This window comes from Zalophus californianus, chromosome 10 (genome assembly GCF_009762305.2).
Source record: "Zalophus californianus isolate mZalCal1 chromosome 10, mZalCal1.pri.v2, whole genome shotgun sequence".
In the NCBI taxonomy this organism is placed as follows: domain Eukaryota; kingdom Metazoa; phylum Chordata; class Mammalia; order Carnivora; family Otariidae; genus Zalophus; species Zalophus californianus.
Window position 1 is genome coordinate 44,587,861 of NC_045604.1, and position 27,704 is coordinate 44,615,564.

Below are 27,704 nucleotides of genomic sequence, written 5' to 3' on the forward strand. Positions count from 1 at the left end.
AACTTATGTTAGGCAAAACTGTAGGGATATATGTATGAGACGACTGAAAAGATTATGCAGACTAAGAAGAGGCTGGATGTTAGAAATGTTTCCCTCTTGATGGTAAGTGAAGGATGAGGAACCAGTGATCAGCCTGTAGTATGGAAGGAGAGCCTTGAGGGAGATGAGCTAGAATTCTGGTAAAGTGTGACTCTGGGTCCAGACCACCTAGATTTACTCCTGGCTTTGGCCACCTTTTAGCTGTGTGCCCTGGGAGAAGTCACTTAGTCTTTCTCGGCCTCAGTTGTCTGTAAAATATCTGTAAAATGGTGATAATAAATGTATCTGCTTTGTAAGGTTATTATGGGATACATAAAGCGTGCTTAAAATTATTAGTTGTTGTTGTTGAGAAAGGGATGTTCATAAACTAAAGGGGCAGAGAGTTCCAGGAGGGAATGAGTGGTGCCCGTTCTATAGGGAGACTGCAGGAGGGAAGTGTGGGAGCATTTTCATAGGATTGACGACCAGGTGGAAGAATACTGAGGGCAGAAGTAAAATCTATAGGCAAGTCTTAGTACCTTCCCTTCGTGTAGGAAGGTCCATTGAATTTCAGAGCATAAACATGTCAGAAAGATCACATGGTTTGCTTGAGAGCATCTCAGGTCATTGACATGAGTGTTAATAGCTTGGTTTATTATATAGCTCTTTTATCTCAAGCAGTTCAAAGTGCATCCCACATTTTTTTTTTTTTCGGATCATCCGCACAACATCAAGATGAGTTAAGGAAGGTAAAGGTAACATTATTCCCAGTTGACAGATGAGGACCCTGAGACTAAGAGAAATCCCATGGCTTTGTCTAAGCTTATATTAATCAGCTTCTCCTTTATCCCATCAGTAGAACTTACTCATCTCCCTTTTAGCATTGTCAAGCACAGGATTCCTCAAAGGGTAATCAAGGAATCTTATGCATTTAGAATCCCTGGGGATGCTGGCTAAAATGCAGATCCCTTGGCTTTATTCTAGGTCGACTGATCAAAGTCTCTGCAAATACGGGCTCAGGAATCAGTGATTTTGCCAGCACTCCAAGTGATTCTTTTGAAACTGTTTAGTGTGTTCAAGGAAACAGAGAAATAAATCCCCAAGTGTACATTGTTCTTAGTGACATTATTCACACAAAAAAATATTCAAGTATTTTATATTCAGAAACTCAAACTACTGTAACTAAAACTTTAGTACCCTTTCCAAACATATTGTCTGATTTATTAACTTTGTGAAATGGAGTAGTATCTTTGGGCTTGAAAGTAAAACTGATTTGACCTATACAAATGAATAGGACATTTTATTGTTGTGTTACCATAGCACTGCTGGGGGTGTCATGGAGAAGCTATGGCCAAGAACTCTCTCTGTTTACTTCAGTTTGGTCAATGGTTCCATCTGCAATTACTGTATATAGTAAACTTATATGTATATAAGTTTACAAGTATATAAATATATATATTAGTTACTTATACATATTATATATTAGTTACTATATATAGTAAGCATATATATATATATATATATATGGTATTAGAAAGAGTTTCTTTCTCTGTATTCAGAGCTTCTATTTTCATGTGATAATAAAATCAACCATATCTCTCTATGGTATTTCTAGTGGAGCAGCATAAAACTCTCAGGATCAGGTAACTTGAAGACTCTGATGCTAGGGGATGGACTCCATTAGAGCAAGCCCAGGTCCAGTCAGTGATGGCTCATAAATCACTTTCTTCTCCTTTAGTTGTAGGGGAGGTGGATTTTTCTGTGTGAGTTGGCATCCTGTCTGTCTGGTTCTGTTTTTACTTCTGGCTTCCAGCAGCCACATAGTAGGGACTCAACAAATACTTGTTGAATGAATGAATCCACTCAAGTGTATTTAGGAACTATCAAACACAACCAAGTTAAAAAGAGTTATTCTAGCCTACCGCTGAGAGAAATAGAAGGCACTGACAAGTACTCGATGATTAACTGAACTGGAACTAGAAACAGTCTAGTTCTGTGGGATTTCCCCCACCCCCTGCTCTTCTTCCTTACCATTGATTCTCCTTCTTTACCATCGACTCAAGAGGGCTTTATCTGAAATTCTCACTGTAAGGCCCCTGTTATTTACCTGGCATTATTTAATAAAAATATGCCCTAGCCTTAAGTTCTGTACATCCCTTCCCTTACATGCCATCAAATGAGAAGATTCACATTCATATATGATATGATATATAATTGATATATAAATGATTGATATTTATCATGTGAATATGATAAATATCATCATGATATTTGATATGATATCATGATATCATGATATCATGAACATGATAAATCATATTTATCAATGATTGATAAATTGATATATAAATTGATATATAAATGATATAATCTCCACTGTTAGGTTTTTAAAGAATACAGTCCTTTATTTCCTTTGTAGATTCCCTTAGCACCTCATTTGGGTTCTTTGCACAGTGGAAGTTCTTTTAATACTGTTTTTACTGACTTGATATCAAGAATGGGTCATGACCCATGGGAATGATGAGCATATTATTAGGAAGATAAATATTTTCTTTATGATTGACATGCCTGTCTTTTTACATATATTTTTGACACACTAAATCTATTGAACAGAATGGTTGCTTTTTTAGTTTCTGTTCGTTTGAGAAATTGGATCTATGTTTTGCCAGCTATCAGTCCTTTCTATACTCTACCTTCTCCTTTATTTTTATTAAGTGTCAGCATTTACAAACCTGCCACTTGGGCTAAATCCCGTAGTCAATCATATTGTCATTCTACTTTCATTTTCCTTTCTTTCTAAAGATAGAAGGAAATGATCTCTTGGCTAGAGAGATTTATAAACCTAGCAGGTAGGAAAATTAATTAATAATCTGGAAATCAGAGGAGCACATTAGTATCCCCCATGGGTTCTTAGGCTATTATCCAGTAGCTTCTCAAACAGCTTACTAACATTATTTTCCTGGCTTCTTTTGAGCTCTTGGGTGAAGTCATTTGTCTTTCTGAGGCTTAATTTACTCATTTAAGAAACTGTAATAATGAGGGGGATGGGGGATTTTTGTTTTCCTCCAGAGAGGGTGTTTAGCCCAAAAACAATGCTTTCCCCCCTTAGCTGTTAAAGCTTTCGGTCAGTGTCAGGAGGTAGGAGGCATACTACTACAAAGCCTTTGATGCAGTAAGACCTAACTTTTGGTGAAAGTAATTGAGGTAGGGGAAAAATTGGAAAGAGGATTTTAGTATAACATACAATATTTTCTTTTATCTGTAGAATCCTGAGTAGTTCTTGTAACTGTTCAACAGGCCTTCAGATCTGTTCTCATTTTATCTTTCTTACGACAACGTATGAAGTATGGAGATTCTGGGCTCTTGATAGTCCTGATGGTCCTGGGTATACAAATATGGACATGGAATACTGCATACTGTGTTGCTTTGTGTTTTAACACAACACCCTCTATAGAGAGACAGGGCTGGTTTTATATCCTGACTCTGTTCATTGTGCTAATGGGCTGGGTAACTTTGGGCCAGACCTCTCCAAACCTCAGGTTCCTTTAGTAAAATGAGAATAATTCTCGTACCGGAGAATTATTGTAAAGATTGAGCATCTGACCCACGAGTGCCCAATAAATATCTATTAACCCTCTCTTCTCTTCCTTTTCCTTTAGGGCATGAGGATGGTTTCCTTAGAATCGGTTTACAGATTATGAGGAGGCAAATCTCCTGAGAAAAAAAGCCCATTTATTTCAGTATATCTTTCAGAGAGATGTACTCAAGATAAACTAAATGGTTCTTCCCACCTTGCCCTAGATTTGATCACCTGATAGTATGTTGAAAGACACCTGCTTGCTCTGTAGGTGGCCATGTCTACAAATCCATGACCTAGGAATATCACCTGTGTCAAATGCAGCTCTGAGGACTACGGTATTTGCCAGAGGCTCTATGTTCTAGAGCTTTGTGGGAACAGTAAAGTTAAGCTTTACCTTTGAATTTGTAAGTCCACATAGACTTTTTTTTTTTTAAAGATTTTGTTTATTTATTTGACAGAGAGAGACAGCGAGAGAGGGAACACAAGCAGGGCAAGTGGGAGAGGGAGAAGCAGCTCCCTGCCAAGCAGGGAGCCCGACACGGGGCCCGATCCCAGGACCCTGGGATCATGACCCGAGCCGAAGGCAGACACCCAACGACTGAGCCACCCAGGCGCCCCGCATAGACTTTAAAGATTTAGTTTTGGAGGGGAGAAGAACCGAGTTAGACAGTCATTACTTGAATTCGGAAATCCAGGGGGAGTAATGATTTACTGGCATTTTGATAATGGGGCTTTGATTTTTAGGCTTTATCATTATAAAGGGGATAATAACAGTGGGAAAGAAATGTTTACTCTGCTTAAAACGGAACTAATCCCATAGGGGAGGGGCAGGGGTTCCTTAATGTGGTGCATAGAGTAAGAATCAAACTCAGGACTATGTTCGGAAACATCAGGCAGTCGCCAACCCCTGCCATCCACCCCTTCCCCTCACGCCCCAAGGATTGGTGAAGGAGCCCTTTAAGCCTGAGAAGGAGATAAAGCCCCATGGAACTGTCTGTGGGCTTTATGGGGGGCTGGGAAAGCTTCTGAGCTGTGGGGAAGCTTTTCCATTCATAGCCGGCTTCATTCACAGAGAATATTAGGTCACACGGAAGCTCACTACCCCCTACTGACCTTTCCAGACAGAGGTTGGCTGGACTGCACAAAAACAGAACGAGTTTCAGAAAGCCAGGGCACCTGTTAACTTGTGACCTCAGAATATGATGACCTTGGGCATTTGAGGCTCTGAACGAGAGAGAAAGGCGGAAATTATACATTTTGCAAGTTTATTCTGGATACTAAACTGTGATGATTTGTGATATGATTTGGTAAATGCAGCAGACTAGTTTAGTTCAGACCTCCCTCTCCTCATGCAGCTCTAAATCCTTGAACTTCTCAAAGTAACGCGTGATTTCTAAATTTTGTAAGGTAGATGGGCAAGATATTGAGGCCTTAAGTTGTTGTCCTAGACTCCATAGTAACTTGGCCTCAGAAATGGGGATGGAGCCCAGGTTAATTCAAAACATCTTAATCATAGCATTCTGAGTTTTAAGCACAAAAGTAGCATATAAAAGTGAAATGATCTTTTTGGAAAACGTAGCCAATGTAGCAAACTCCCTGACATCCATTTGCTTTTTGAATCTGTCTCTGTAAAGACTTTGGAATCCTCCCAAGAGGACCAGCATGTCAGACCTAGGGACTTGCGTCAGGGAAGATGGAGTCTGTGATGGGTTAACATTGGATTGAGCAGCTTCACAGCCAGGAGGACTACTGTTTTTAGGCGATGGAAAACACAACTTCCTGTTTCCCCCAGGAGAGTTCCTGGACTCTGAAGGGGGGAATCTAAGGAGCCCTGCTGAGACAGGATGGTGGCGGGATCTGGGGATTCTGTGTGATAAAACAACAGCCTTTGTTTGTTGTTACAGCTCTCAGCATTTTCCTGAGGATGGAGGGTACTCATCATAGAAGCCTGACCACATTGTGACATGTGGCTTCAAGTAAAGTCAACTCTTGGGGATCTTGTCATTGTTTTTAGGGCACATTCATGTGTCATGGACATGCTCCTCTACCTCTTCTTCCTTCACATACCTACTTTTTTCTTAGTTCAGAGGCAGAATTTCTACCTTCCCTGAGGTCAGAAATCACAGTGACAACACAGAGAAAAATGTTCAACCAGTGTGAGGGTCTCTACTGCATTTACCATTGACATCATCTGGGAAGGACTCCTGGGCAGTGGCATGCTGATAAATCAGCTCTCCAGAACAAATGCCCCGATTTGTACCCAATCTGCCAATTTCTATGTGTAAATCTTTCCAGGATGACTGAATTCACAATACCAACGCCATGTCATTAACGTAGAACTTAGAAGGGGTGTGCACAGTTGGCTCTTGCAAGCGGGGCACGCCGGTTCCAGCACACCACTGGCTGGACCTTGTGTGTTTGCATAATTAGATGGAAGGTTATGTTGGCATGTGTATAAATATGCCAGTGAAGACTTCTGAGTTCTCTACCCAGAAATGTTACCAGAGATCAGGCGATGTGTACATTTGTCACGTGTGCAGGTACTTCTTCTGGTGCTTGCCATCTCTGCCCTTGGGACCTGCTGAATTTTGGTCTTCTTCCAGATGCCATCCTCAGTCCTCTATTCTTCCTGTTCCACACAGTCTGCTTGGGACAGTGAAGCCATTTTAATTGACGTAATGTCTACATATTTCCGTCTTAGACCCCTGTGCCCAGCTTTGAGACTCTAACTGCCTGTTGGACTGTACTATTGGAAAATCCCAAAGATACTTCAAGTTCTATGTCTCTAAGGTGGAATTCAATACCTCTGCTCCAGAAAAATCTGGCTTCACTTCCTCAATTTTCTTTCATATGGGTGGTGCTGTTATCGTCCCGGTCATCCACACTAAAAATCAGGGAAGTGTTCCTGATTCTTTTCCCTCATCTTCATCCTCTGTGTCCAGCTCTTCAGCAAGTCTTGACAATTCCTGAGTATCCCCTAAATATACCCCCCTGCCCCCACCCCTTTCCCTACCCCTGTCATCGTTACGCAAGTTAAGGCCCTTACAATTGCTCACCTGGAGTATCAACAACTTTCTTACTGATTTTCTCAACTTTAAAACTTCCCATCAGATCTGCCCTCCACACTGTGATTTCTCTGACCACGCTGGAAACTATAGGAAATGGTGTCTAAGCTTTTTACGCTTTGACCAGCATCCTCTATTATCAGGTAGTTCCCTGCTGACTCTTTGGCTGAGCTGTCCATTCCTTTGGTCTTATTGCTCCTGTAAGCACTCTATCATCTTCCTGCTCTCCCCCACCACTGTCACACCTCTTTTCTCAATGCCTTTGTTTGTTCTGGTGTCTCTGCTACATCCTCCCCAACATTGTTAACTCCTACTCATAACTTAAAAGCTGGTGCAAGCATCCCCTACATAGGATGTCTTTTCTGATGCCACATTTAGGCTGGGTCCCTCCTGGTTCTTCCATGAATCTGCCTATCTATCTCTGCTCTGTGTTTTTTGTTTTTGTTTTTTTTTTTTAACTCACTTTGCATCATTATGGTTTCTTTGTGTCTGTTTCCTCCATTAGACCAAGCAACCCTGGTGTCAGAACTGCATGCTCTTTACCTTTTTGTTTCTATTCCCTTGTACAGTGCCTGGCACATAGCACTGTTAGTTTATATGTGGCTAAATAAATAAAAGAGAGATCCATGTTTTCCTCCCTGTATGCACTTAGCTTAGCCTTCCCAAATAAAGTTAAAGATACAGGATGCCAGGTTGAATTTGAAATTCATATACACAACAAATAACGTTTTAGTATGAGTTGGTCCTAAATACTACAAGTATCCTGTTATTCATTAGTTATTTGAAATTAAAATTTAACTGAGCATCCTGGCAACCTTAACCTAGCCAAAAAAAAAAATGAGTTCACGTCTGAAGTAGTTCACACAATGCAGAAGCTCACACTGAGCTTGACATTACTTGCAGACTTTTGTACACTTTTGTGTACAGACTGTGCCTTACATCTCTGAATGTCTTATGTGTGCATAGCTCACAATACTCACGTGCACGGGCCTTGCCGTAACACTGTGCTGTGTACCATTACCTACATGCGTGTTTTCCTTTGCATGGCAAGGACATTTAATCTATATATATCTGGGCAGTCTAGACAGATGGTCAGAGCCTATTTGTGCAGCATTTCGTGTGGCTGGATGGTGCACTGTTTTGAAAAGAGAATATTACATGTACCCCTTGGTGCTCTGGGCTGAATGTAGAATTAGCAGTGTGTACCTTCTTAAAATCTGTAAAACCCGGGATGTGGGTTTTAGATTTTGTTAGAGAGTTATGACTGGAAAAGGACTCGCAGTTGACATTCCTTCTGAGGCCAGGATGCCCCAGAACTGATGTACTGAAGGTTGAGCATGGCTTGGAGAAGTACTGTCTCCAGTTTAATGAGATTGTTTACTTAGCATGTCCCCTATTAAAGTATCAGATGACTGAAGTATTATTTTGATTGAAGGACATTTTTTTTTTTCCAAGTTAGAAACACCCAAGTTGTTAACAGTTTATGTTTTTAGAAGGTGAAAGAGTCTTTCTCCATGTCTTTTCTCCCGTCCTCCTCGTGCCAAATGGATAATTATGGAAATTCCTCAGCTAGGACAGTTGGGCAGAGTTTTAGATATTTACCCCATAGGAGTCAGACATGTTCTCTCAGGAAACACTGAATTCTAATGGCAAAGAGATTGCTGTCCCCCCCCACCACCATAAAAAAAAATCCTGAAACATTTTTGTGGCCTCCGTATCATGATCTTGTCAGTAAAATGATGGTCTCTGATTAGATCCAGATTGAGCTGTTTCCTGTTAGTGTGCTAACCCAGAGGGCAGGCTCAGCCCTCCATGTATTCCTCTCCGAGTCTGGGTTATTAAACACTTGTCTGCCAAATCTCTCCCCTTGCCTCCCCCACTTTCCTTTTAAACTAGAATTCAAAGGTATTGAGATATTATATATAAAAACAGATCCTAAAGTCTCTTGAAAGGGTCCTGTAGCTAGTGGATATTTTGCTGCAAAAATTAAACGAAGATTTTAGCTTCTCCAGTGTGAATCATACAGCAGATTTAGGTTTTCTGTTTCAGTTTTGTATAATTTTATTTCCATGTAATTCCAGGAATAAGCAGATAATTTCAAAATTTCTGTTTCACAAAAATGTACTCTGTTTGAGGGTTGGTAAATTAGAACTTGTCTTCAGAAACCTTCCCTCTGCTCTAGCAAGTTGATATTAGGGTGCTTAGCAAATGTGCAGAACATGACATGAAGCGAGTGCTCTGACACCTTAACACGCATTGTGAATTTTTGTGAGAATGATTGTAGGTACCAGAGCAATTCCCGTAGTTCATTTGATATTGTCATTCATGCTCACTCATCGCACTTAGAGAATAATTCTTAACATCTAAATAATCAAAGTATTTTATGAGCTATTCTGTTAGGTCAAACATGGTTCTTCCTAATGTACAGATGCAAACACTGAGGAACAAAAACCATTAGAGGGAGGTATGGGGATCAGGCATGCGTATAGAGATCCTTTTTTCCAGAGGAAAAGGAGGACCAAAGGAAGTGACTGGGTTAATGAGTAGCAGGACTCCATTCCCGAGGGAGGGACTTGGCTTCCTGCCAAATCTGCTTTCTGGCAGGAAAGGGGACCCCCTTCATCAGGTCCTTTGACAAGTATTTTTTCTCTGTGTTTGAATTTTTGGCTACATCGGTGCTCAGGGAAAAATTAGTTCTTTTAAGTCGTTTTTGCTTTCAATGAAGAAAAGATTTAAAGCGGGATTTACGTGGTGAGTAAAATAAGAACCCTCAAATTACAAGACTGTTTGGTAAGGAAACAGTGTCACAAGGTAAAGAAACTTGATTTAGAATTAGAGCTTGAATATCCCTCAAGAATGAGAAGCCATGCCTTTCAATGTTGATGTTAACATTTGACATCGAAGCATGTTTTTTAACACTTTTTAATATTATCAGGCTGATCATTTTTCTGGAACCAGCTCTTTTGAAGTGACAAAGTAAAACATAGAAAACATCCCTACATTTTGGTATTAAGAAAGAGGTCAAATGGATAGGGATGTTGGAACATAAAAATTAACATTATTGTATGTCATCATGTCTTTTTTTTAAGCGAAAAGTGGCAGAAGTGAAATATGGCTTAAATGCACTACAGTGACTTACTAAGCTAACATTTTCCAAAATATGTTCATTCTGATGGTCTGCAAGATGCCGTGAGAATAAAGGGAAGTCCATTTGGAAGGATCATGTATCACATCCGTCTCTTAGAGTTTCATAACACGTTAGCATGTTAAAGACAAATCTGCAGTAAAGAAATGTATTTGACTTTGTTTTACTCTGGAGTTCCCAAACTTGGCCACAGGACCTTTTGTTTTAGAACTCGTGTTTACAGCACCCATGTAGGGCAACACTGTGCTAACTAGTAAAAAAGTAATTAGACTTTGAAGCCGTATATCCTTTCCATTTATTGTTTCTGCTTAAAGTGGATTGACACTCCTGGGAGGACAGACGGATACTATTAGGCCTGTTTTAAAACTACGTATAGAGTGATAAAGGACAGTTGTTAGGCCATGATCTGAGTCAGCAGGCCAAAGAGGCCTACAGAAATGTTTGGTGTTTTGCCTGAACCAGATCCCTCCCCTTAGTAAAGTCAAAGTATCCTTCCAGAAGGAAATAAAGAAATAAAGTCATTCGCTGTGGAAGGTGGAGTCTTACTATTCATTCCCGTTAGCACTTAGACATCATGACGTTGAGCTACCCTCACCCTTTTCTGAAAGTGATAGCCACCACTTTGGTCCTACTGGAAGCAGTCTTGCCAGTTAATTTCCTTCCAGTGGTTGAACATCTGACAGGCCAGGTGAAGAAAAGCAAACGTGAGGCTTCGTGAGTGCAGGGTCATCATTTAAAGATCGGTTCTCTCTTCTTTGCTCCTCTTCCTCGATTTTCACACGTCTGGCTATTTCTGGCTATTTCAGTTTAGGAAAATCTGATATGCAACAATTCAAACTTACTGTTGTGAAAAACCACCTGGTGATTGTTTGCCTCACTGACAGTGATGGTTTGCTTTAGAAAGAGATCCTCTCAGTAGGTCGTCTTCGTGCGTGTGAAGGACAAGATAAGCTGAAAATTGCATCTCTATAGAATTTGTGAGGCAGAGATTTATGGCAGGAGGTAAGGTACATTCCTATTTTTCTTCAGTTTAATTCTCTTCCCTCAGACTCAATTTTAAGCTTTGCGTATCTTATCCATAATCAGTTGGTAAGTTTTATGTCTCCCAAGGTGCGGTTATACCTGCCAATGCCATCCACAGTGTCGTTCTCCTGTGATAGCTACTTCTCAGGAGCCCATGTCTTTTCTTATTCATTGCAAGTCTCCAGGAGGCAGGGGTCATATACCCACCCACCCTTTCCACCACTCCCCAGAGATTAGCCCAGGGCTCCTTGGTCCAGCCACTTCTGGGTCAATTCCCTTGATTGCCGATGATACTGAATCAGGAAGGCTGTTGCTTCTTGTGGGTTGAAGAATATCAGACCATGGTTAGATCTCCAGAGATTTCCATGGGGATCATACTCCTACCAAGGCTGGTCTTTCAGCCTAGTAACAGTGTCAGCTGGCTCACACAAATCCTAAAAGCCTAACAGTCACCTCTTCAAAGCCAATATGTGTCAGCTCCAGCACACCGCCATAGGAGCTGTCTTTAAGAATGAGTTTGACATCAATGAATCATGGAACACTACATCAAAAACTAATGGTGTAATGTATGGTGATTAACATAACATAATAAAATAAAATAAAAAAAAAAAGAATGAGTTTGACAGCTTTCCATGGAACAATACAAAGGAAATGATCGATTAACTTCTGCTGAGCTTGATTCTGGGGTCAACGGGAAACATCCTCTCTAGGCCGGCAACCGGGTTCTTGACAGGGGATCAAGTAGAAGCAAGTGTAAGCACCATGAAGTAAAGTAACACCCCCCTCACCCCCGCCACCACCTCGGTCTGCTACACTCACAGGTGAGAGAATTGCCTTACATGGCTCGTAGGGAAATGAAATAAAAGCAGGGAAAACGTGACAGGTTGTGTTTCAATTGTTTCAGTATTCTCGGTTTTACCTTGGGGAGCCATTTCGCCTGATCCTAATCATGAATTCATTGTACAGGTTGAAGGGGACCAGCTGCCTCCAGGACATACAGTCAGTCAGTATGAAACCTGTAAGATCAGGACCATCAAAGCCGGCACCTTGGAGAAGCTGGTGGAGAACCTGCTGACGGCTTTTGGAGACAATGACTTTACCTATATCAGCATCTTCCTGTCAACGTACAGAGGCTTTGCCTCCACTAAAGAGGTGCTCGAACTGCTGCTGGACAGGTAAGACTCTAACGGAGTTTGTGAGATGAAAGAAACACGAGAAAGGCTTTCTGCAGAGGGAAGGCGTGCGTTTCGGATTCACCTGTGCTCAATATGCCGAGTGGGATGCGTGAGAAAGGATTAACTGGAAGGAATAGCTTTTGGAACAAGTGGCACGAAGGCCATTCAGGACCCACTTTATGGTTTATTTCTGGTAGAAATACCTTATAAAAAATCTATAAAATATTTAGGAGTACATGCTGTAAATCTAGACTCAGTTGCGTGTAGGTTTCAGTTACTATTTGCCACCCTAAAATTTTCTCCATATGTTAATAATTTGATATTATTCTAGTAAATAATCAGTAACCAGGAATCTTATGGGGTTGCTGGGAGAATTAAATATGCTAATATATGTGAAGCATGGAGTTCAGTATTAGACCCGTAGGAAGAAGCTAATGGATGGTAGCTTCAATGATGATGGTGATGATATTATTAACAATTATTGCGCATCGACTGCTTTAGGGACATGCACATAAATATTATCCTCAGATTATGTTGTTAAGTCACATGTTACACATAGCAGAGCAGTGTATATTATAATTCACACCGATAATTGTATTTTCCCCCTCATTTTTGCTTTATTTATAATTAAGTTTGGCCTTTTAATAAGTTATTATTAAATTGACGATACTGGGAGGAAGAAAGTCATGATTCAGACAATTGTTCTAGAGACATGAGAGTTCTCATCTAAATCCTTATATTCTGGGGTTTCCTGCATAAGAAAGGAAATGAGATAGGATGTTTTTGTTGGAGTAGTTGAATGCTGACTTTTAGCTAGGTTTTAAAAAAATTTTGAAAGTATTATACGCTCATGTGCTCATAGAAGGGTATAAAAAGAAACATTCATGTTTTCTCATATTGCTACATTTTCCCAGATATCTTTTATTAGGTTTTTTAAAAAAATTGTAGAAGTAGAAAGAAAAAATTAAATAGACCATAATCTAGTTAGGCAGATAACACGTATTAACATTTTAAAAATAGAAGTAATAGAGGCCCTTGGGTGGCTCAGTTGGTTAAGCGTCTGCCTTTGGTCAAGTCATGATCCCAGGGTCCTGGGATCAAACCCCGTGTCTTCTCCCTCTCTCTCTGTCCCTTTCCCCCTGCTCGTGCTCTCTCTCGCTATCTCTGTCACTATGTCTGTCTCTCTCTCTCAAATAAATAAATAAAATCTTTAAAAAAAGAAGTAATCCATATATATATATATATATATAGTGAAAATTTCAAACAATTCAGAAAATTATGAAAGTAAACATCTTCTTTTCCCCCACGTCCCACTCCTCCTAGGTAATCACTGTAGACCATTCCTTTTGTATTCTTCCCCAATTTTTCTGGGCATATATACATATATACACACACACATATCCTTATATAAATATGTATAATATTTGTTCCTATTTGATATTTGTCAAAAATATTTTTATATGATATAAATAGAATCATAGTACACAGTCTGTTCTGCAAATTTGTTTTGTTTTGTTTTTTTACTTACCTGTCTTGGAGATTTTTTTTTAAAGATTTATTTATTTTATTAGAGAGCACATGTCAGGGGAGGGGCAGAAGGAGAGGGAGAGAATCTCAAGCAGACTCCCCGATGAGCCCAGAGACCAATGTGGAGCTCAATCTCATGACCCTGAGATCATTCCTGAGCCAAAACCAAGAGTCCGATGCTCAAATGACTGAGCCACCCAGGCACCCCATCTTAGAGACTTTTTATTCATTAAGAGAATTAACATGTGCAAAAAGCTTAGAATAGTGGCTGGCATATTGAAAGCTCAAGAAATGTAAGATACTGTTATTTCAAAATCACATATAGATGGATTACCATATTCTTTTTAGTGGCCTTATAGTATTTATTGAATAGATTATTCTATGGATGGACAGTTAAGCTCTCTCTAGTTTTTTAATTTATTTTTTAAATTTTTAAACAATGCTGCAAAGAGTATCTTTGAATATGTATCTTTGAGAATTCTGTAGGATAATTTCACAGAAGAGTGATCAATGGGACAAAATATATAAACATTTTAAAATGTGAAAGGTGTTGCTAAATCACCCTCCAGAAGGCTGTATCAGCCACATTCCTGTCACAGACAATGAGAGTTGCCTGTTCCTTCGCTTTCCCCACACCCTTGTGAACTATGGATGTTTTCACCTCTGCCATTGAAACCATCTCTATCATGATCTGTCCATTGAAAAATAGCTCATTGCTTTTAAGTTTATGTTTCTTATATTTGTGAATGAGGTTTAGCATCTTTAAAACATATACTGGGCATTTGTGTTTTCTGTTTATGTCTGTTCATATCCTTTTCTTATTTTTGTTTTGAAATATTGTCATCTGATTATTGATCATCTGATTATAATTCTTTAATATTATGAAATTTGTTTTTTGCCTATCATATGTTAGAAATATTTTTCCTAATTTGTCCCTTGGTTTTATTTATTATATTTATTAATTCATTTATTTTATTTATTAATTCATTTATTCATTTATTTATTTAAGAGAAAGAGAGAGATAGAGCATAAGCAGAGGAGGGGTTGGGGAGCAGGGAGGCGAGTTAGAGGGAAAAGCAAGCAGATTTCCTGCTGAGCAGGGAGCCCGACGCAGAGCTAGATCACAGGACCTCGGGATCGTGACCTGAGCCGAAGGCAGATGCTTAACTGATTGAGCTACCCAGGCGACCCTGTCCCTTGGTTTTAAGAGTTGCTTATTAATGGGTCACCTGGGTTGGGTGTTGGACTCTTGGTTCTCAGAGTCTGTTTAAGTTTCTTTCTCCCTCTGCCCTTCCCTCCCACGCTCACTCATGTACTCTCTCTCTCTCAAATAAATAAATATTAAAAAAATAAAAGTTGTTTATTAATATTTTTCATGGAGACATTTAAAGCAATTTTTTATGCAGTCATATCTATCAGTCTTAAGTAAGGCCTTTAATAATAAAGCTCTATTCCAGTGTGATTAAGGTTATTGATAACAGTGAGTTCTTCTCAAGATATTTTCCTCAGTAGATGCAAGGCAGAGTAACATCATTTGGACTGATGGTTATTCATATGTTCATATTCAGGAACATTGACAAAATGTCTGTCTATCCTTTATCGTGCATTGATCTGGAAAGGATAACTCTGGACTTCAGCATAGATAGAAAGTTCTGTAGTTTTTTGCATGGCAGCACTTAAAATGTTAAGCTTGGAGTATGAACCTGTGGGATTAGTGAGTCATTTCTTTCATGGTTTGTTTGCTTGTATAGTATCTCACACCTATAAGTAGAACTTGGATAATTATATGACTTTTCTTTTTGCTATTTCATGTGTATATAAAGGATACCGTATATGCAGTATACGGTTGGCCAACAGTATATGGGGAAATAGGTCAGCCCATCAAAAACTCCTACAAGTTTTCCTTTGGAATTGGCAACCTCTTCTACTTATGGGGCAACTCTACTGATAATAGGCCACAGATGTCCACAGTCAGTAAAGGAGTGCACATGAATCCAGCTGTTCATCCTAAGTAGTGGACATACACACAGGAACTAGAGTGTTTAGTCTGTGACTCATGTACATCCAGCTTTTATCTGATGATTTTTAAAATCTTCTCTTTGTTCTATTATAGGAGATACACATTTTTGGATTTTTAAAAGATTAACTGGATGACAGTTAATAAATAACACAATCAGCATGAATTCAAATTCATAATTTGAATTCAGAATTCAAATTTAATTTAGTTCAAACTATCATTTAAGGTATAACTGAACAAAAGAGTTAAGATTTATCTTGACCTGTTTGGATGGGCCATGCTTGGCCTTAAATTTCATCTCCTAGTCCTATCCTTTGCTTGCCTCTGGAATGAGTGGAATCAACAAGCACTGAATGCCTATAAAATACCCAGTACTCTGCAAGACAGCATTTGTAAGAAACAGAAATACAAGACTTGGTTGGTTCTCACCCTTGTGGTGAATTTACTGTGAAGCTGTTGGTACTTAACCTCCAGGGTCATTCACTTACTTGCAATACTCTCTTACATAATTTGTATTCACAATTTTGTATTCTTTTTCTTAGAGAGGGCCCTTCAAATTCCATATGCTCTGCAAAAACCTGAATCTACCCCGAGAACTTAATATTTTACTGCAAAAGATAAGGCTTACACTCATAAAACAAGTAGGCAACCACTTCAGATGGTGTAAAAATGAAACTCTAACATGTTCTGTAGAAATTTGGAGAAGTAAATCTCATTTATTTTGCTTCCTCTGTGGAAATTTGATTTGTCCATGTATGTACAAACTCCAACATGAATATTTCTTTCTCCCATTTCCTACTCACTTAGGTCTTGTGGCCAGATGTTAATCTTTGTTTAATTTTAACCAAAATGCAGATACTGTGGAACACTGGGTTCTTAAATTGCTTGTTGGGAGTTTTAATGTCTGTAATTGGGAGGTAAGTAATTAAATTGCACAAACTTACCTTCTCTGAAGATAAATTTTATATACTCTTTTCTTGTTAGTAAATCGTGGTAGGGTTGTTTGTGAGTCTCTGATGTAACTTTTTTATGATTTCTCTTGGTTTCTTGATAGTAGATTGCTTATCTTTTGTGAAATCAACACTGAGGAGTTATTATAGGATGTGCTAATCCTAACCAGTCAAGAATGGATTGAAGGCAGATGCTGCGGTCTTTATTTACCCCCAGAGGAAAGCTTATTTGTTTTTTGTTGTTGAGGAAAGCTTATTTGAAGTCAAGCTTTGATTTTCCTTAAAACTTCCAATCCTGTGACTTTTCTTATATGGAACTTTATGTGGTTTAAAAAAAAATCTTTTTATAAAGTTTTTTCATTCTGCTAATATGAGTCTTTGTGTCTCACCAATAGACAGTGGTTTGAAGTCATATATAGCTAATTCCATGTGTTTGCTTTTTCTCTTGCTTGGGGTTATCAGAGGTTCACCAGGAATCCTGTTTTCTGTGCTTGTCACCATGCCTCAGTTAATTCTAGGGCTCGCTGACATCCTTTTAACCTAAGAGAAAGTTTTGAATTGTGGCTCAGCTGTTTGTGTTAATGCTTTGAGAATTTATTTTCTCTTAACTTCAAACATACATTCCACTTAAACATATATTCTTCCCACCATACCATTAAAAAAAAGTAAGGGAGTTAGGTCCCATTGAAAATACCCAACCTCAAATGTAGGGCGAAACCTACTTCAACTAGTGATCTTCCCTGAGGACCATGAAATGTTTATACACATACCTAGATTTTTCTTCAGACACCTGTCATATTAGCTACTTTTGGGCCATTTCTTGATCATTCTGTCTTTCTCTGATCCATATCCTTCATATCAAAAGTAATCAGAATGCCAGGGACAAGCAGAATAGGGGTGAATGTGTCTCCAGAAACTTTTGCTAAGGCACTGTTGACACTCAGTTCACAGTTTGGAAAGAACCGAGCACATCTGTTTTTTTTTATCTTTTGTGAAATCAACAAAAGATACCCCTTCATTTCAAGTGAATTCTCCCAGTGGAGGACTTTTGGAGAGGATAAAGGTTAAAGGCATCCATATACATTTTACTTCAAGACCAATCTGACTTAAATTTGCTTGCTTAGGTCACAGAGAGGAGACTAATTCAGGGGGTCTCTGAACTTATCTCTTCTTTCTATGTTTTCTTGCCATGCATTTTCACAGACTTCATCTCAGTTTATTTATCATTACATTACTTCCCTGTTTACAGATAAGAAAATTGAGGCTCAGAAACATTGAATCATTAAGTGTCAGAGCTGGAATTAAAACTTACCTCTTTCTGAGTTGGAATCTTTTTCCAAGCATACCATATTACTTTCCATGATCTGTTATTGCCATTTTAAAAGAAAGGGTGATTTGGGGATCCCCCTCAGCTATACTCAATGGACTTTCCTTGGAAACTACATTACTCTCTTCATGTAGTTGTGAGCAATTCACTTGGACATCAATATTCCTATTTGTTCATCTGTTCAAATGATAGTTACCAGATGTTTCATATGTACCATGTACTTTACTGCACAAGGTGCTGTGTATATAATGGTGGACAAACTGTTCATGACTCCTGTACTCTTCATATTTAATAGCTAATGGGGGAAAAGTAACATTAAATCACCATACAAATAAATGTATATAATCAAAATTTGTACAATCCTTGGGACATAAGAACTAGATTCTATGACAGAGACAGACAGAGTTCTTTCTCAGTTCTTTTACTTCTTAGTTAAGTTTAATCCTTAAGAGAGGATTTGGGAGATGGATATTACCCAAACAAAACTGGATGTTGGCCAGCAAAGTAGGGTGGTTAAATAGGTCATGGACCATCAAAGTCACTCTTGGGTCTGAGTGTCTTGAGTGTCTAGAGTATTTCTGTTTATTTGATGTGCTCAGGCCAAATCCACTGACCTGAATCTGCTACTTCCCAACGAGGACCCTTCTTGGAGGACAGGGGTATAGTAAATGAGAAAGCTTGGGAGGATTTATGCAAATATATTACCACTATGGAGATAGTAATCTTAAACCCATACATTATGACACCTGGAGTAGTAACACCTTCCTATGTAAAAGATGCTGTACCAATAACCAGCAAGAATGGAGCTGACCTTGCTGAGTGAAACCAGTTCCTCCACAGCACAGGCAAGAGTCGATCAACTATAAAGCTTGACAAGATAAGTCAGTCAGAGAAAGACACATACCATATGATTTCACTCATATGTAAAATTTGAGAAACAAAACAAAGGGAGAAAATGAGAGAGAGAGACAAATCCAGATACAGACTTAATTGTAGAGAACAAATTGATGGTTACCAGAGGGGCGGGGGTGGGGTGATGGGTGAAATAGGTGGTGGGAATGAAGGCGTGCACTTGGGACGAGCACAGGGTGTTGTATGGAAGTGATGAGTCACTATATCGTACACCTTAAACTACTATAACACTGTATGTTAACTAACTGGAATTAAAAACTTAATATAAAGCTTGAAAATGTTTTATTTATTTCCATAGACTTTGTCATAAGTGCCAAATATGCTTCTGTTTCCTTTCAGAGTTTTACGATATTTATGGGAAAAGCAGTTTTCCTGTCTTTCTTTTAGTCATGAGATTCATGTAATGAATAGAATGTAATGGTTTAGAGCATGAGCTCAGGAGTGAGAAAATGAATTTGATTCCAGTTTTGCACTTCTTACTTGCTCTGCAACATTGGGCAAGTTACTTTATCTTACTAGCTTCAGTTTCCGTATCTATAATGTTAGAATGAAAAATAACCCTAACATTTACAGAGTTATTATGAGGTTTAAGCTTGATAATATAAAGTTCTTAGTATAGTGGCTGGCAAATATTAAGTGCTTAGGAAATTACTGTTAGTTTTTCTTTCTTCATGGAACTTTCTACTATTGGAAATTCCCTTTTTTATTTATCTTGCTTATTTCTTGACTGTCTCCCCTATTCCCCCACTTAGTGACCATGCCTATCCTGTTCATGGCTGTATCCTTAGGAATGGTATCTGGCAGTAGGTGCTTAGGAACTATCTGTCCGATGGATAAATAATGGTTTATATATTATTCATGCCTATTATGAGCACTCACATTGGAAGGTACAACCGTAAATATTACCCAGCGTCTGCCTCCATTTAGTGGGACAGACAAATAAATCTAAAGACTTGTACCATTACTGTCAAGGCAGTGAAGGCTCAATATGTACTTTAAAAAGAAAGACTTTTTTTTATAGAATTTAAGATTCATAGCAAAATTGTGGGAAGTACCGCGAGTTCCCACATACCTCCTTCCCCCACACATGCCCCCACTATCAACATCCCGCACTAGAGTGGTACATTTGTTACAGTCATTGACAGACATGTCATTATCAACCAAGGTCCGTAGTTAAATTAGGGTTCACACTTGGTATTGTACATTCTGTGGGTTCAGACGAATGTATAATGACATGTATCCATCATTATAGTATCATACAGAATAGTAACACTGCCCTAAAAATCCTCTGTGCTCTGCCTATTCATCTCTCCCTCTCCCCACCCCAATCCCTGGCAATCACTGATTTTTTTACTGCCCCCATAGTTTTGCCTTTTCCAGAATGTCACATGGTTGGAATCATTCAGTATGTAGCCATTTCAGATTGGCTTCTTTCACTTAGTAGCATGAAATTAAGGCTCCTCCACTGTCTTTTCATGGCTTAATAGCTCATTTCTTTTTAGTGCCAAATAAATTCCATTGTCTGAATGTACCACAGTCTATTTATTCAGCTACTAAAGGGCAGGTATCTTGGTTGTTTCTAAGTTTTGGCAATTAAATAATAAAATAAAATAAAAGTGCTATAAACACCCATCTATAGGTTTTTGTGTGGATCTAAGTTTTTGGCTCCTTTGGGTAAATATCGAGGAGCAAAGATGCTGGATCATGGGGGAAGAGTGTGTTTAGTTTTATAAGAAATTGCTAAACTGTCTTTCAAAGTGGATGCATTCCCACCCCAGTCAACAAGAGTTCCTGTTGCTCCACATCCTTGTCAGTATTTGGTATCGTCAGTGTTGTAGATTTTGACCATTCTGATAGGTGTGTAATGGTATCTCATTGTATTTTAGATTTGCAGTTCCATAATGACATATGATATCTTTTCATGTGCTTATTTCTCATCTGTGTATCTTCTTTGGCAACGTGTCTATTTAGGTCTTTTGCCCATTTTTTAATTGTGTTGTTTGTTTTCTTATTGTTGAGTTTTTAGAGTTCTTTGTACATTTTGGATAACAGTCCTTTATCAGATATGAGTTTTGCAAATGTTTTCTCCAAGTCTCTGGCTTGTCTTCTCATTTCTTAACATTGTCTTTTGCAGTGCAGAAGTTTTTAATTTTAATGACATCCAGCTTATCAATATTTTCTATCATGATTTGTGCCTTTGCTGTTGAATTTAAAAGGACATTGTTGCGGCACCTAGCTGTCTCAGTCAGTGGAGCATGCAACTCTTGATCTCTAGGGATTGTGGGTTTGAGCCCCACATTAGGTACAGAGATTACTTACAAATAGAATCTTAAAAAAAAAAAAAAAGAAAAGGACATACCCAAGATCATCTAAGTCTTCTCCTATGTTATCGTCTAGAAGTTTTATAGTTTCATGTTTTACATTTAGGTCTGTTGAGTTGAATTTTGTGAAAGGTATAAGGTCTGTATCTAGATTTCATTTTTTTGCATGTGAATATTCAGTTGTTCTATCACTCATCATTTGTTGAAAAGACTACAGCTCCATTGTATTGCTTTTGCTCCTTTGTCGAAGATCAGTTGACTGTATTCATGTGGGTCTATTTTTGGATTCTCTCTTCTGCTCCATTGATCTGTTTATCTGTTTTCACCATTACCATACAGTCTTGATTACTGTAGCCTTATACAGCAAGTCTTGAAATCAGGTAGCATCAATCCTATGACTTTGTTCTCTTTCAAAATTGAGTTGGTTATTCTGGGTCTTTTGCCTCTCCAAATAAACTTTAAAATCCATTTGTCAATGTCCACAAAATAACTTGCTGGGATTTTGGTTGAGCGTGCATTGAATTTATAGATCAAGTTGAGAACTGACATTTTGACAATATTGAGTCTTCCTATCCATGAACATGGAACATTTCTCTATTTAGTTCTTCTTTGATATCTTTCATAAGGGTTTCATAGTTTAGCTCATATAAATCTTTTACATTTTTTTTAGATTTATACATAATATTTCATTTTGGGGCCGGTGCTAATGTGAAGGGTTTATGTGTTTTTTATTTCAAATTCCACTTGCTCATTGCTAGTATATAGGAAAGCAATTAACTTTTGTATGTTAACCTTGTATTCTGCAATCTTACTGTAATCACTTATTAGTTCCCAGAGTTTTTGGTTGATGTTTTTTTTCAGATTTTCCACATAGATAATCATGTTATCTGCAAACCAAGATGGTTTTATTTCCTTCTTCTCAATCTGTTTTCCCTTTATTTCCTTTTCTTGTTTTTTGTTTTTGCTTTTTGTATTAGCTAGGATTTCCAAAACAATGTTTAAATGCAGTGGTGAGAGGGGACATCTTGCCTTGTTCCTGATGTGAGTGGGAAAGCTTTGAGTTTCTCATTGTTAAGTATGATATTACCTGTAGATTTTTGTAGATGTTATTTATCAAGTTGAGGAAATTTTTCCCTATTCCTGGTCTGTTGAGAGTTTTATCATGAATGAGTGTTTGATTTTGTCATATACCTTTTCTGTATCTATTGATATGATCATGTGATTTTTCTTCATTAACTATTGATGTTATGGATTACATGAACTGATTTTCAAATGTTGAACCCGTTTTGTATACTTGGAATAAATCCAACTTGTTTATGGTGTATAATTCTTTGTTTACATTGTTGGATTCAATTTGTTTTTTTCTTTTGAGAGTTTTTGCATCTATATTCATGAGAGATATTGGTCTGTAGTTTTCTTATAATGTCTTTCTCTGGTTTTGGTATTAGGTTAATACTTGCCTTATAGAATGAGTTAGGAAGTAGTCCCTCTGATCCTACCTTTGAAAGACGTTGTAGAGAATCAGTATAATTTCTTCCTTAAATGTTTGGTAGAACTTACCAGGGATCCCATCTGGACCTAGTATTTCTGTTTTGGAAGGTTATTGATTATTGATCAATAACCTTCTTTAACAAATATAGGCCTATTCAGATTGTCTGTTTATTCTTGTGTGAATTTTATGTAGATACGATTTCTGACCTATCTCATATTCCTTCTCTCTGAGGAACTTTTTTAAACCTTTCTTCCAAGGCAGTTCTACTGGCTAAAAATTCCCTTGATTTTTGTTTTTGTTCATTTGAGAAAGTCTTTATTTCTCCTTCACTTTTGAAGGATAGTTTTGAAGAGTACAGAATTCCAGGTTGGTGGGTTTTTCTCTCAACATTTTAGGTATTGCATTTCACTCTCTTCTCGCCTGCATAGCTTCTGAGAACTTGGATATAATTCTGATTTTTGCTCTTTATAGGTAAGGTGTTCTTGTTTTGTTTTGTTCGCTGTGACTTTTTTCAAGTTTTTTTTTCTGTTTTTGACTTTCTGAAGTTTGAACATGATATGCCACGGTGTAGTGCTTTGGGCATTTATCTTTCTTGGTGTTTTTTGAGCTTCTTGAATTTGTGGTTTTGTGTCTGACATTAATTTGGGGAAATTCTCATTCATTTTTTCTTTTTTATTCCTTAGATATTGTTTCTGTTTTCTCTCCTTCTGGTATTCCCATTTACACATATGTTATACCTTTTGTAATTGTCCCATAATGCTTAATATTCTGTTCTTTTGGGGAGGATTTTTAATTTGTTTTTGTGTATTTGTGTTTGTTTGTTTGTGTCTCAGTTTTAGAAGTATCTATTTTCATATTCTCAAGTGTAGAGATTCTTTCTCTACAGAATCTACTAATGGGTCCCTAAAAGGCATTCTTCATTTCTGTTACAATATTTTTGATTTCTAGCATTTCTTTCTTATCCTTTATTTCCATTTCTCTGCTTATATTATCTATCCTTGTATATGGTCTACTTTTTCCTTAACAAGTTAATCATAGTTTTAAAAAATTCCCAATCTGCTATTTCTGCCATTCCTGCTATATCTGACTCTGGTTCTGATGCTTGTCCAGTTTCTTCACAATGTGTTTGGTTGTTTTGTTTTGTTTTGTTTTGCTTTTTAGCTTGTCTTGTAACATTTTGATGAAAGATGGATATTATGTACCCAGTAAAAGGAAATTGGTCTTTCCTGATGTACTTGAAATGTAGGGGGAAGGGAAGCTTTCTGTAATCCTATGATTAGGTTTCAATCTAATGGTGAACCTGTGCCCCTGGACTGTGAACTTCACCAGTGTTTCTTAGTTGTTTTTTCTCCCCCCTCTCCCTTAGTGAAAGGATGGCCAGGATGGGCCTCAAGATGGGTATTTCCCTTCCCCCACATGGAAGGCTAGAAAAGGCTAGAGCAGCATTTTCCTTTCCCTGGGTAGATTAAGCTCTGGTAAAATAGCTTGTCTTGAGAGCAGGTGTTCTTAAGAAGAACAGAATACTCTGGTGTATTTCAAGATGGTTCCTTTTCACCTTCCCTTGCTCGAAGTACCAGGAGACATTTTTTTTTAAGATTTTATTTATTTATTTGACAGAGAGAGAGAGAGAGCATGATCGTGGGGGAGGGGGTAGAGGGAGAGGGAGAAGCAGACTCCCCACTGAGCAGGGAGCCTGATATGGGGCTTGATGCCAGGACCCCAAGATCATGACCTGAACTGAAGCCAGATGCTTAACTGACTGATCCACCCAGGTGCCCCTGTACCAGGAGATTTTTCTCTGATATTTACTGTGGGAACCTGGTCAGTCTCCTACAGGTAAAACTCACAAAAGTGTGGCAGTACATCTGTGACTGGGTCCCCCTGTAGTTTTTCTCAGTCTTGTCCTCACTGAGCCTCCAGCAATTCAATAATTACAGTTCAGGTTTTCCTACCCTGGCACTGGTTTCCATGGAATTTCTGCTCTGACAAGTTGTGATTCTTTTATCTGCCTGTCTGCTCTTCAGTTATGAGGAGCAGTGGTTTGCCCTGTGAACTCACTTTTCTGATGGATCTAAGAATAGTTGTTCATTTTCCAGTTTAGTCAGCTTTTCACTTGTGAGGATGGAGTGGTTACTTGTAAGCTCCTGCTGGACTGAAAACTGGAAGTTCTTTTCTGCCCATTTTTTAATCATGTTGTTCAATTTCTTACTGTTGAATTTTAGGAGAGTTTGTATATTTTGGATAAAAATCTTTATAATATATGTCTTTTGAAAATATTTTCTACCTCTTTGTGGCTTTCTTCTCATTTTTTGAGTGAATGTACACTTTTCAAAAAAATCTTTGTTGCCCCTGGGAACTGTGAGGTGGTCATAGTAAACATCCTTTCAAAAGCTCATAACACAAATACATTCAGCTCTCAAATGCTTTCTTAGCATGAGGAGCTGGGTAAGCATTTTGAGATTTTTTGAGATATTAAACCTCATTTTAAAATAATTCTGAAATTTAGTTCTGAAATGGAACTATGCACTTGCCCAGTTTTCCTAGATTTGTGCTTGTATGCATTGCTCATAAGATTTCATTACTTCCTTTTCTTTTAGTGGGAGGCAGAGTTTCTAATATCTTCCCTCTGTTCTTTCAGGTCCAAGGACAGAGGGTTATGAACAAAGAACTCTGAGCAGATACTGGAATCTAACCTCTTTAGACTAGGGCCTCATAGCATCTTACAGTGGTAACCATAAGTCAACTCCAGTTGCTGGTCTCTCACAGTAGTAACATGTGTATTAAATGTTATTATTAAACTCATAATGTGATTTTTCCTACACTTTTGCTTCTGAAATTTACTTATATCTAACTTCTGTCACTTACATAGAAAAGTTTGTCAAAATAATGATGTACCATTCTCTTCATTTATTTTAGTAATTCCCCTCTCCAACTCACTACAAAATCAAGTGGAAACAAATAGAGTGGTTCACTTATTGAGTCTTTTATCCGAGAATCCATGAAAAAGTTGAGATTTATTGGTCATTTGGCTCCAGGATGCTCATCACGTTCATATAGTGGGAAAGCTTTCAGGAAATCATAACATTCCTTTGTTTCCTTTTCCAGCTTAAAATACAGACATACTGGATATCCCGCTAGAGTGAGAATTTCTTAAAAAATGAAAGCTATTTCTTAGAATTGTTTTATATCAGATGAGTTTAAATAGATTTTCTCTAGGTTTGAGTGTTGATGACCCCACAGGCAAGAAAACCCTTGGATGGTGTAGATGTTATGGGTTTAGGAAAAAAAAAGGCAGTTTGTTGAAAGATAAATTGGACTCATATCTTATTTACTGTGACTATTAGGAAGATAAAAATATTTGCTGATAGAAAAGAGGATTATGACAAGGGCTGTGAGAATCTTTTGGTATCAGTGTTTCTAACATTGAAAAGAGCATTGAAAACTTTTATAAAAGTTTTGAAAAAGCATTGAAAAACTTTTATAAGGCATGTCCTCATGAAAGGCCCCATGCTCTTGCTGGTTCATGCTTTATCAGGTGGAGAAAAACAGTTTAGCTCATAAAATGATAAAAGATATAACATCTATAATAACTTACATAACCATCCATGGCAGGCAGAATAATGCCCCCCCCAAGATGTCCAGTATTAATCCCTGGAATATGAATATGCTGGGTTCCAGGCAAAGCAGAATTAAGGTTGCTAATTAGCTGACCTTAAAATAAGGAGATTATCGTGGATTATCTGAGTGGGTTCAATGTAATCACAAGGGTCCTTAAAAGTGAAAGGTGGAAGGGCATCTGGGTGGCTCAGTTGGTTAAGCATCTGTCTTCAGCTCAAGTCATGATCCCAGGGTCCTGGGATTGAGCCCCGTGTCAGGCTCCTGGCTCAGCAAGGAGCCTGCTTCTCTCTCTCCCTCTGCCTGCCACTCCCCCTGCCTGTGCTCTCTCTCTCTCTCTCTCTCTCTCTCTCTCTCTCTCTCTCTCTTGCTGTCTCTCAGCAAGAGACAGTGAAAGGTGGAGGTGAAAGAGAATCAGAGAAAAAGAGGTGAGGATGGAAACAGGATCAGAGAGATGCTGTGTGGCTGACTTTGAAGATGTAAGAAGGGGACAATAGGTCAAGTATGGGCAGCCTCTAGAAGCTAGGAAAAGCAATTAAATGGATTCTCTCCTAGAACCTCTAGAAAGGAACACAGTCATGCTGATACCATGTGTTGGACTTCTGACCTATGCAACTATAAAAGAATAAATTTGTGTTGTTTAAGCCACTGAGTCTGTAATTGTTATGGCAGCAATAGAAAACGAATACAACATCAATAAAATTTTTGGTCTGTTGGAGAAGTTCACAATTTGATAAAAACAGAGAATTCTCGTCAGGGAGATTGACTCCAAAATCTGATGCTCCTAGGCAGCTCAAGGAAGCTGAAGGTCAGGTGTTGATTCACCTTCACCTTTGTTCTGTCCAGAACATCATGCCCTGAGCACCCATGGCTCACTCAGCCCTGGGAAGCATGGCAGGAGACAGGACAGGGCTTAGCCTCAACAAGACAAACACTGTTACTCTTCTGTCTGTGTGATGACACCACTGCTTTAGGTTAACGAGAAAAATTTCATTTGGTACAGTTTAAGAATTATGCCCAACCATAATAACTTGAGGGGAAATGAAAGTAAGTTCTCTTCCTTGCTGGGTTGGCAGTCTTTGGTAAATCCTTGTTCATGTTTGCCAAATGGACCTAACTTTCACCCAGAAGCACTGTGGGAATTCTCTGTGGGAACTGTGGTGACTGTAGAACCCTAGCTTTCTGGGCTGGTAGTGATGGTTCTGAGAAGTAGACCCTGAAGGGATGCTGTTGAAGACTTCACCTCAGGTTATAACTGGGCTAGCTGTATTCTCTTGAGATGAGATAAAAATGTTTCTGTGAAGTAGCTTTTCTTCCTTCCTTCTTTTCTTTTTTTCTTTCTTTCTCATTTCACTTGACAAAGGGAGAGAGGACATGCAATTATCCTTCTTTTGTAGAAAAGAATACCAAATTGCTCAGCAGGGGTTGTTTTTTTAATGTGCATTTGTTTGGAAACCACAAAACAAAACTGACAGAAAAACTGAAAGGCAAGGTACATATATCCTGAAGAGTAACTGGAATGTATTCCAGTTTCAGT

General features: G+C 38.4%; 1 protein-coding gene across 5 annotated transcripts in view; it reads left to right on the forward strand.

Moving 5' to 3' along the window:
* Positions 1-27,704, forward strand: part of RGL1 (ral guanine nucleotide dissociation stimulator like 1) — a 246,472-nt gene that overhangs the window by 148,062 nt on the left and 70,706 nt on the right. For all 5 annotated transcript variants that reach the window (XM_027610452.2, XM_027610454.2, XM_027610455.2 and 2 more), the window contains one exon: positions 11,798-12,006. In XM_027610452.2, the coding sequence (XP_027466253.1) occupies positions 11,798-12,006 (209 nt within the window). The remainder of the gene's footprint in view (positions 1-11,797; positions 12,007-27,704) is intronic.